General features: G+C 46.5%; 1 protein-coding gene and 1 pseudogene across 2 annotated transcripts in view; one reads left to right on the plus strand and one right to left on the minus strand.

The window, feature by feature from the left end:
- Positions 1 to 11,608, minus strand: part of Ccm2 (CCM2 scaffold protein) — a 51,114-nt gene that overhangs the window by 25,171 nt on the left and 14,335 nt on the right. Inside the window, exon 1 of one of the 2 annotated variants that reach the window (XM_028777183.1) lies at positions 7,750 to 7,864. The exons of the other annotated variant lie outside the window; for it this stretch is intronic. Coding sequence (XP_028633016.1) covers positions 7,750 to 7,761 — 12 coding nt within the window. The 5' untranslated portion in view covers positions 7,762 to 7,864. Of the gene's footprint in view, positions 1 to 7,749; positions 7,865 to 11,608 lie in introns of those variants that run through there. 2 annotated transcript variants of the gene reach the window in all.
- Positions 5,519 to 5,975, plus strand: LOC114630438 (annotated as a pseudogene).

The following is an 11,608-nucleotide window of genomic DNA, read 5'->3' on the forward strand; positions in this document are numbered from 1 at the left end:
GGCCCTAAGAGAGCCCCAGGTTCTCATGAAGCTCCTTCCCTCTGGTAGGGCTCCAAACTGGCCACCGACGCTCACAGCCTCACACCCTGCTGGACGGGTGTGTGTGTGTGTGTGTGTGTGTGTGTGTGTGTGTGTGTGTTAGTACCAAGGCTTTGAAGACTCAACCTGAAATCAAAATGAACTTGTGAGCTACGGAGAGGAGAATCAAACCTGGTGCCTCCTAAACGACCACAACAGACGCTATCCCTGCCTCTACAGAAAGATGGGGCTGCCAGCCATTCTTCCTCAGAGAAACAAAGACACTTAAATACAGCAACAGCTCACAGAGACCACAGCTATGAGCAATGAAAGAAAGAGACGAAGTCCTAGCTGTTTTCTCTCTGCAGTAGACAGCTGGGAGAGCTGTCCACAGTTCTCCTGATGCTCACCCACTATGTTCCTGGCACCCAAGCAGCAGCTGGGAAACCACAACAGGCTCAGCTCTGACCTTCCCTTATCCCCCAAACTAGTAAAAAACAAAAAACTGTACAGAATAAATGATCAGGCAGGGCTCACACGGCCAAGGCTCCCATGAGATGGCACATGTGGGGTGCTCTCAGCCTCACTCTTAGGCTCAGCCCTCTAGCACTAGGCATGAAACCAACAATCAAATAAGACTCACTCAGCCTCCAAAAATCACCCTGATACCTTTCCTGTGCCTACGGCCTCCTGCCATGGACAGCTCCCCACCCCTCAGCTTCACATCCTGGGCCTTGATACCTTGGTTTTATTCCATTGATCTACTCAGATGGACACAGATCCAGGAGGCCCACTCAACAAAGTCAAACAGCAGCATAAGTCTCGGTGTTAGAACTGCGCACACAGCCACCATGCCTGCTGCTCTCCCCACAGACTTCCCTTCAGCTCAGGACCTCAGGCTTAGGGTGAACACAGGCTCCAGGCTCAACCCCTCTGGTGTCGTCTGAGCTAGCCTGCTTCCTTCCCATACAAGACAGCTGGCTGAGCTACCATCTCTAAAATGAGCTACGATCCTTGCAAGTCCTAATGAACAGTCCATGTGATAGCCACAGAGCTGAGCTGATACATTGTAAAGCCAAATGGAGTCAGCAGTTATTTCCATTACTGTTTTTACTCACAAAAATCCATCTCCTTTTCAACTGCTGTCTTTACAGCCCAGCACCAAAGCCTCAGACTATCTCCCACTCAGACTAGATAATGACCCATGACCTGTCTTTGAATCCATGCACCCAAGGTAGGAAGAGACTGTGACCCACAGCCCTGTAATATTAAAATATTCCACTCATGGGAGCTGATTCTATCACATGGCATCTGCCTTTGTGACCTGGAATAGTCCATCATTGACCCTGAAGTCTTGTCTTGATCAGTATAAACACACACATACACACAAACACGCACACATGCATGCACGCACGCACACAGGGCAGTTTCTGGCATTTCCTGCTGGTGTGGAAAAGAGTGAAATAAGACAATGGGAACTACAACAGCTAGCTGAGTGATGAGCACAGGCACTTCAGCTACTTTTTTGAGATGTCTCATATAGCTCAGGCTAGCCTCAAACCCACTGTGTAGCTGAGGACTCAGAACTTCAGTCCTGTCTCCTGATCCCGAGGGCTAGTGCTAGGATTACGTGCTTGCACAACATCTCTCTTGTTTTGTTTTGTTTTGTTTTGCTTCTGCAGTGCTAAGAATAGAACCCAGGGCTTTGCACGCACTGGGCAGGTACTCTTCGATCTGTGTTATATCCCCAGCCCCTCCATTGTTTTTAAATTTAGATTTTCATAACAGTACATACTTGATGAACAACTGCCACCTGCCACTGGCCAGGACTAAACTATGAAAGTCAGGAGAACCAAGGTCTTTAGAAGGTGACACCAGCAGAAAGGACAAGAGGCTCTTCCAGAAGAGCTAAGAGGACCACCCTGCCAGGCCCCCACTCTGAGATGCATGAAGACAGGCTGTCATTGAGGACCTTCCAAGTGCATTCTTCGGGAGCTCCCACAAACGTTTCTTCCAGCCCCAGGATGAGTTTAGGCAAGTGACAGATGGATGGGGCAGGGGATAAGATGATCTCAGAGTGGGTTTGTATGGGACAACAATGGTCACCTGAGTAAACTACAAGCTAGAAATGATGGCCAAATTTATAGACATATTTGAACAATGTAACCAATGGAGACAGCTGTGATTTCTTCACAGTGGGACCTTTTACCAGGTAGTACTCAAATTATGCTTAATGTGTTGTGTTTGATCACTTTATTTTTCCTGAGTTATTAAAAGTCCTTATGTTCACGGTCCATGAACATGATGCTCCAGAAGCGTCACCTCTACAACCACAGTCCGTCACTCTGGGCGGAAGCATGTCTATCCACACCCCTCCTCCTGCAGCCCCATAGAGCTCCTTCCCTCAACCACAGTTCCTTGCAGTAGATAGTGAAGGCTGGCTCCTATAGGCAGGCAGCTCAGCTGTCTGTCTGCCCTTCCAGTTGTCTATCAGTCCAACTCTTTATTAACTTACACATGGAAACAACAGGAAATCAACTGTGAAACCAGAGGTTTGCCAGGATCAACCTCTAACCAAGCTCTGACCAAATCAACAGGCACACAGACCACAGGCCACTTACATATAACAGTGATACAAAGCTCATAAATAGTCCACGCTGGGAAGGACCCATGTCTTGTAATCAATTCCAGCCCAAAAGATAGACAGATCCTCTGTAATGAGGTGACGTGGGCTAGAACTCTACACAGAAGCCAGTGGGCTAGAACTCTACACAGAAGCCAGCCCCTGGCTCCCCTACATATACCTCTCACTGTCGGAGAGTTCACTCTCTCCGGTCCCACACATGCCCAGCACGTGCCCTGCCACAGAGCTGGATCCTTAGTCTGCACTTTGCAGCTTGCGTGGCCTCCAGCATCCAATATGTAGCATGTGTTCAGCCTGTACAGATTACAGTAAGTAATAAATCCCAGTGCAGAACCTTTATTTTGTGTGCCTACCAGACAGGTAAGGCAGAAGGCTGTGGATAGAAGAGTCCCTACGGGCTGGAGAGATGGCTCAGCGGTTAAGAGCACTGACTGCTCTTCCAGAGGTCCTGAGTTCAAATCCCAGCAACCATATGGTGGCTCACAACCATCCGCAATGAGATTCAATGCCCTCTTCTGGTGTGTCTGAAGACAGCTACAGTGTACTCATAAATAAAATAAATAAATCTTTAAAAAAAAAAAAAAAAGAGTCCCTACCCTCAAAAGGGCTATAGTGAAGCAGAAACATTAGGACAAGAACAGAGTAAGAGAAAATAAACCCACGGCAAAAACAACCAACAGCCAGTAGCTCAGCAGCTTTTGGTGGCCTACGGTAATGTCAAACTGCCTGGGTTTTGTGCTACCGTAAGCAGCAAGGAACAAGAAGGGCTGACTAGAACTGATGTCTCCCTTGGTCCACTCGCAGACTAGCCAGAAGAAGCACAATCCCCAAATCTCAGGCCTAAGTCATGAGGAGGCCCTCGAGGGCCTTCAAGTCTAACCAAGCTCAGATAGTGAACTGAAACATGTTACCTCATTAGTGTTACCCATGGCCTTACTTCCCGGATCTCAGTTACCCACAGTCAACTCTGATTGCTGAATACTAAATGGAGAACTCCAGAAAGTCACAATTCGTAAGTTTTAAATATATTTACTACAGGACAATGTTACAACCACTGGATAATAATTTATAGTGCTTTTCTCTTTACTATACTAGAACTTTAGCACAGACATATAGGTACAAGGAAAAAGTTTATACAGATATTGGGCTTAGTACTGCCCTCGGTTTTAAGCATCCATTAATGGCCCTTCGATGCACCTGTGTAGGTGGAAAGAACACTGTCCGAGGAGGGAGATGTGTCTGTCTGTCTGTGGAGGGAGATGTGTCTGGCCCTACAAATGAGCCTTGGATATAATAAGCACTACATCCTTCTCCGCCCCCCACCCTGCAACACCTCAAATTATTTGAACTGTTTCCTCCACTGTAGAACACTGAAACACAGCACATAATAAGGAATGACTGGTGCTCTGGACAGGCTGAGCAACCCATTAGTGTTGCCTCAGCTCTCAGCTAGTGGAGACAAACAGCTAGGACAGCAGGACTGGAGGACAGCATTCAGACATTCCAGAAGCAAAGCTGAACAAGGAGTGTAATACTGAGGCAGGAGGATTGCCAAGATCAAGGTCAGACTAGGTCTCAGATAAAACAACCAAGTGCTGAGGACATACCAGGTGGGAAGAGCTTCTGCCTAGCATGCAGAGAGAGCGAGCCCAGGAAAAAAAGGCAGAGGCTGTATCTCAGATCTTAAGCTGCTTTTTGTTTCGTTCATTTATTTATGAGTCTGGTTTCGGTTGGTTTCTTTTTGAGACAAGACTTATTCTATAGCTCAGGCTGGCTTAGGGCAGAATTCATGGCAACTTTTTCTGCTGCAGACTTCGGAGTACCACAATTACAGGCAATAGCCACCATATAAGCTCCTAACATGAAAATATAAAAGGAGATTATGGCTAAAAAGCAAAGGAGCTTGATGTGGCAGCACATGGCTTTAATTGGGAGGTAGAAGCAGGAGGATCTGCATTTGAGACCAGCATGGTCTGTGTTTCAGGTCAACCAGGGCCACATAGAGAGATCCTAGCTCAATGAATGAATGAATGAAATAATCAATAAAGTAAATGGACAAATAATATTTTGATGGGCAGAGTCAGATTTCAGTAATTGATCATAAGGTCTTTAATTTGCTGTGATGTCCTGTAGATAAATACACTGAGAATAAAAGGCAGATTCAGCATCTGCTATTCTTCATTCTGTAGCATGCTATCGAGTGTGTATGATATGGGCCCCAGAAGAGCAGCAGGTCGAGTGGATCCCAACAAAGGTGGGGTCTTCCAGATCAAGTCTTCCCTAAAGAAACTGAGTCTGCAGGGGCAAGCCAGGGTCCAAGACACAACGCTGAGAAAGGAATATGAAACACAGGAACAAAAGTCCTGGACACACAGTGAGAAGTTTTTCTAGAGTCTCTCTGAAAAGGCTTTCAGATCCTATCAATATTTTTCCATCCTTTGTTATCTTATGCCCAAAACAGTCCTTCAACTTGGAAACAAGAGTGAGCACATAGCTTGGTAGCACAGAAGTTACCTCACTAGCAAACACAAAGCCCGTTTAATCTTTAGTGACACAGAAAGAACAAAGGTGTGTGTGTATGTAGGGGGGGAAGACTAGGAATCTAAAAACAACAATAACAAAAAAGTCATAACTATCCAGAGAACCGTGGTGGCATACCCCATGATACTGGCCTGGGGAGCAGGGGGATCTTGAGCTTGATGCCACAAAAGGAGATTCTATTTCAAAAATACACAAATCTCTGATGTTAACTCACTGGTCTTTTCATGTAGTGACTCTGTCCTCCACATCACTATGGCACGGACACAGACAGCTAGACAGACAGATACATAGAAATGTGAGCCTCCAAGTGTAGCAATGGGACCTCCAGGAGAAAAGATCAATTGTCCCCAGATGGAGCTGAAGTTGTTCAAGAGCCGCAGGGTCCTAAGCAGGGATCGGAGAAGGAAGCGCCAGGTGGTCGGAGCTATGATATGGAAGGGCTGACTACGAGGCACCACCTCAAGAAGCGGATGTCCAGTGCACATGCCAGTATCACGGTATCTAAGAAGCACAGGAAACTCTTGCAGCAGATCCGACTTGTCCAGAAAGAAAAAGCAGCCACGGAAGTGGAACCCCCTCCAAGTCAACCAGGACTAGTCAGCCACAGCCCAAATGACAAAAGAAGATAAAAGCTCCCCAGGACATAGATCTGGAGATAAGAGCTAAGTTCCTACCTCTTCTATCAGAAGATTCTCAACAGCACCTAGAAGGATTTGGAGGACTTTGGAAAAAATATTACCATATTTCATTCTCCCAGACACCTCTTCTATGATGGACCACTGACCATCCCTAGAGGTATATACTGGGAAGGAAGAGACACAGAGAAAGACTGGAGAGGGCCCTCTCTAGCAGTTAACTCCTTTTGTAATAAAAGCTTTAGTGACGGGGGGGGGGGGACCCCTCCCGGAAAGAAAGAAAAAGGCCAATACCTCTAGACTCCTGGGAAGCAAGCTCTTTGAGGACCAGTAAGTAAAACAGCGCACACTATTCTGGAAAAAGCACTAGCACGCCTGAGACAGAAGAAGCAAACTAAGGTTCAAAGGGCCCCTCAACAGTTTGACATGTGCATGCCATTTGACCTTCACCATCAGCTACTTAGTAGGTTTCATCTCATCCTAAGACTACCCCAATGCTCAAAGCAAAACGGTCTTGTGCGTGCCCCACAGGATGGCTAGAGACAGAGTGAAGTTGCTGCCCCCCCTCCCCACCCCCAGGAAGACAGACAGTAACTGCACTGAGACAGGCAGAGCAGGCCTGGGAGGGACAAGGGACTGTAAGGGGAAGAGGCCCAGAGGTCTGAAAGGAGGCCTGTGGATGGCCCTGCACAGCTCTGTCCGGCAGGGCAGCAGGAACGAGTCCTACAGAGTCCACCTATCATCCTTACAATCACATACTGCCCAGGCTGAATCTTACACAAACTCAACAGAAAGAGTTCTAGCTGGAGCCGGGGTGTGGGGAGTGGGGCCGGGGTGTGGAACACTCCTTTAATCCCAGCACTCAGGAAGCAGAGGCAGAGAATCTCTGAGTTCCAAGTCAGCCAAGGCTACACAGTAAAACCTTGTCTCAAAAAAGCCCAAACCAAACCAAACAAAAAGCAGCCCCTTCTGCTGATCCTACAGTACCACAGCCTCACACACAGCAGCCAGCTTCAGGCACACTCTGCAACACCTGTGACACATGCACTTCTTTCTTTTTCTTTTCTTTTCTTTTTTTTTTTTTAAGAAAATTAAGGGATGCAGATGTCACTCAGTTGCCTAAGGCACTTGGTTCAGTCCCCAACTCCTCATAAAAATCAGGTGAAGTGACAATGGTCTATCACCACAGCACTCTGCAGATGAAGGCAGGAAGATCCGAAGTTCAAGGTCATCCTCAACTACTGCCAGACTGGGCTAGTGGAGACTGTGGGTGAAGGAAGAGAAAGGATGGGTGAGGAGGGAGACTGAGTACTCCAGTCCCTACCCATGGAAAAGGACCTGGGCATACGGACAAGCCAACGGGCGTAACATCCCTGCATACATCCTACCTCAGGACTCCCTGGTTCTGGAGGAACGGAATCAAATGGGATCTCTGCCGACTCTTCTACTGGTGAGTCCCCAGGAGTCTTAACCCCATGGAGGGCTGTGCTAGGGGCAGGCCAGGCTCCACGACGGCAGCCTAGTTCTGTTACGCACTCATAAACTATTGTGCACTCTAGGGACAAGGCTTCCCAGAGTCCCCTCAATTTCTCAACCTTTTCTCTTCCGCCAGCTTTCAACTGTGTGACCTTAGAACTCAAGAGACTACAAGTCCACAGGAAATATTTTCCCTGAAGGACATGGCCCCTCATTCCTTCAGATGAATGAGAGCATCAGTCTAACCTCAGATGGACAGAACAGCCACCCACATGCAGGCCCAAATCTTGGTCACCACCCTCTCCAGCACACTGTAAATGAGCCACCCAGCATCTCCAAGCAGGGCTCAGGTTCCAGTGTGAAAGCACATCCTGGAAGCAGCTTGAATGTTGGTTCCTACACGGACGTTCTTTCTCACACTAAGTGTGAACCTACCTCGTTCTCCATGGGAGATCTCCAGGGCCACTAAAGTTGGATAAGTTTCTTTGGAGGAATCCTGGTTCCTCCCCTTCTGCCGACAGCTGCTGTGCCTTTTCTAGTCCCCTCTGAGATGGTTGAAAAATATGATCAGATGCTAAGCCCTCCCTCTAAAAAACATGAGCACACAGGAAGACCAGAAACCACAGCTTCCTTCTGCAAAGCTTACTGAAGTTGTTTACAGTTTTGAGAAAGCTTAAAGAGCAAGGGCATCCAAAAGCTGTTGGCCAATTCCAACAAGATTGCCTGCAAGAGACACAAAGTGAGCTAGCGAACATTCTCCCACTACTCAGAGCAGAATCCCACAGGCAGCACAGGCAGTACAGGCAGCCCCTGGCCATTTCCATCCAACTTGCAATGTAGCAATCCATTGCTGATGGATGTTTCTTTGGAAGCCTGACCATAGGCACACTGCGGGGCTGCATCATCAGGGAGGACCCCGGGCCTCCTGGTCCTGGTGGCAGGAGGACAAGGACAAGTCTGCTCCACATGCTGTTTCAACACGTGGTCACAGCAGCAAGACCTTTACAGGTGCCTTTCTAGGTTCATTTCCAGGTGTGCTAAGTGTTCAGCCTATACTAGCCCAGGGCCAGGAGACTTGAGTTTAAGTTACCAACTTGCAACAAAACAATGTGTTCAAAAGCAAGTTGTTTTAATTTCCTCTTAGTTAAACTTCCTCATCCAGGAAAGGAGAAGTTAAATTTATTATTGATAAAAGGCCCTTACAGTTGAATGTTCCAGAATAGCTTGCAATAGGAATGGATATTTAACCGGTTCATTTGTATGACTATATATACCCATAGACCAATAAGCAAATGTAACAAAATGCAGTTGTTCCTGGCACTTTGGTGAATTAAGCCCCCCAAAAATCCATCATAAATTAAGTCAAAATGCATTTAACCTACCTAAGCTCCCATGTAGCTGCGCCTGCCTCAAACGTGCTCAGACCGCCTACATCAGGCTCATCAAACAATGCCGCCTAATCCAGCAGTAGGTACTTTTGTCATCTATTGAATCCCATACACTGAAAGTGGAAGCTGTGGAGGTACCTTTTGTGTCATCATAAAGCTGAAAATCCATTAAGTGAACCCTCCTATAAGGAAGCGCACTCGGCATTTCATGAATTCCACGCTGAACCAAATCAAAAAGCTAACATGTCCTGTCCAACTTTGTCCGTAAAAAGGGCAATTTCATATAGTTTTGCTTCACTGACCTACCACAAATAAATTTAATCTTTCCTGGTTCCAAAAACTGTTACCACATACCAATTCTGTGTTTCAATTATCCACCTGTGTGCCAAAAACTCAGAAAGCACAGAATAGTGGGAGAGCAGTCTCATACACTCATGATTCAACACCTGACACCAACTGGCCTGTCATGACCTCTTTAAACCAGAGCAGTCACAGCCTCGGGCTCCTTTCTAAATGCTTTACAGAGAGGATCTAGGTAGCATTGATCGTCACAGCAGACATGGGAGGTGGGGGGGCAACCAAGTGAGGCCCAGGAGGCCACATTGCTTTTGTTATTCCAGCCCCCCCAAAAAATATGGTGACTTAAATGGTAATTAACACTAATCCACCAATCGACATGATCCTTCCTCCACAAGAACAGTGGATGAGCAGGAAAGAGACAGCTACAGAGTGAACAGGGAGAGACACTGGGGAAAGCTGTTTAAGAACTACACCACAAAACAAAAACAGACAGCTATGAAAAGAGAACAAGTATGCAGTCTTGGAGGTCACATAAAGTTCATTAGGGTAATAAAACAGGCATAGCTAAACTAAAATCAATGGACCTGGAGTTGGACAGACTGGGATTGGCCAACATTTGCCTGTTGCTTATAGACCAAAAGTACAAATAAATGTTTCTCTCTATTTTCTGGTGCTGGAGATTGAAGCCCCAGGGCCTTGTGTATGCTAAAATGCATTCCACCCCTAGTTGCAGGCCCAAATCTTGGTCATCACCCTCTCCAGCACACTGTAAATGAGCCACCCAGCATCTCCAAAGCAGGGCTCAGAGTTCTAGTGTGAAAGCACATCCTGGAAGCAGCTTGAATGTTGGTTCCTACAAGGACACTCACACTGAGTCTGAACCTATACCTCGTTCTCCATGGAAGACCTCCAGGGCCACAAAAGCTGCACTACTTGCACTTTTATGAGTAAACATTTGTGCCAGAAATGATGGAACACACTTGTAATCTCAGCACTTGAGAGGTAGATCAGAAGGGAAAGGACTCAAGGCCAACTCTGGCTACATGAGTCAAAGCCAGCAAAGTGTTAGTCACCAAAAGAATTCCATTCTCAGTAATAGAATCCTATTAGAAAAAACTGTACTAGGCTGGAGAGATGGTTCCACCATTAAAGGCTAGTCTCACAGCCAAAAATACAAGAAAAACTGTGTTCTAAGCCAAGCATGGTGATACACACTTTTAATTCCAGCACTTGGGAGACAGATGCAGGAAGATTTCTGTGAATTCAAGACCAGCCAGCCTGGGTTATGTAGCAAATTCCAGGACAACTAAAGATGCTCAGCAAGACCCTGCCTTAAAAAACACAAAACAAGTAAACAACGACAACAAAAGCACTGTTCACTTGGCATACACCTTTAATCCCAGCATGTGGGAAGCAAGGGCAGGTGGATCTGTAAGTTCGAGGCCAGCCTGGTCTACAAGGGTGAGTTCTAGGACAGCCAGGACTGACTAAAGAAATATTGTCTCAGAAAAAAAGAAAAAAAGGAAGGAAGGAAGGGAGGGAGGGAGGGAGGGAGGGAGGGAGGGAGGGAGGGAAGGAGGAAGGGAGGGTGGCTAGATGGATGGAAAACACTCAGTGATTATAGCATTCTGAACTTTTCAATATAAGCTTTGTAAAAGTCCTTCTCTTTTATTGCTTAAGTATCTACTTAATGGCTTGAAGTCTACAGGAAGGTTGTTTATTTTATTTTATAAATATACTTGTTTGCCTGCATGTGTGCCTTTGTACCAAGAATATGTCTGTTGCCTAATGTTACAGATCGTTGTGAGTGCTAGGAATTGAACCTGGGTCCTCTGGAAGGGCAACCAGTGCTCTTAACCACCAAACCAGCTATCTCTTTAGTCCCCTACAAGAAATACGCTATGGTGACTAGTCCTATGGAGAGGGAAGGTGGACATGAAATCCCACTCCTACATAGCAGGGGAGTTATTGGCAACTCATAGCTGTCCCTGGCAGGTCACCCATGATCCAGTGGAAGGCTATACACCATGAACATATGGGCAGCACAAACTGGACTTGGTAGGTAGGAGATTAAACACACACACACACACACACACAAATGTGGGGGATTGGGAAGGGGGAGGGAAATGGGAGGAGTTGGGGGAGGGGTGAATATAGTAAAATGTCATTTTCAAAGAGATTATCTTTAAAAAACAGCTACTAACATCAGGAAGGCTGAGGATATAGCTCTGCACTAGATTGCTTACCAAGCATGTATGAAGCCTTGTATTACAAAGAAAAATAAGCATACTCACTTCTGCCCTGTCCTGGTGGCTCACACTAAGGAGGCTAAGGTAAGCAGATACTCATGACTTCAAAGACAGCCTGGACTACTATGTTCCAGAAGTATAGGCTACAGAGTGAAACCTTGTCTAAAAAAAAAGTCTAAAAAAAAAAAGACAAGAAGAGCCGGGCAGTGGTGGTGCATGCCTTTAATCCCAGCACTTGGGAGGCAGAGGCAGGCGGATTTCTGAGTTTGAGGCCAGCCTGGTCTACAGAGTGAGTTCCAGGACAGCCAGGGCTACACAGAGAAACCCTGTCTCGAAAAACCAAAAAAAAAAAAAAAA

The sequence above is a fragment of the Grammomys surdaster genome, unplaced genomic scaffold (genome assembly GCF_004785775.1).
Source record: "Grammomys surdaster isolate TR1022 unplaced genomic scaffold, NIH_TR_1.0 67, whole genome shotgun sequence".
Classification (NCBI taxonomy): Eukaryota; Metazoa; Chordata; class Mammalia; order Rodentia; family Muridae; genus Grammomys; species Grammomys surdaster.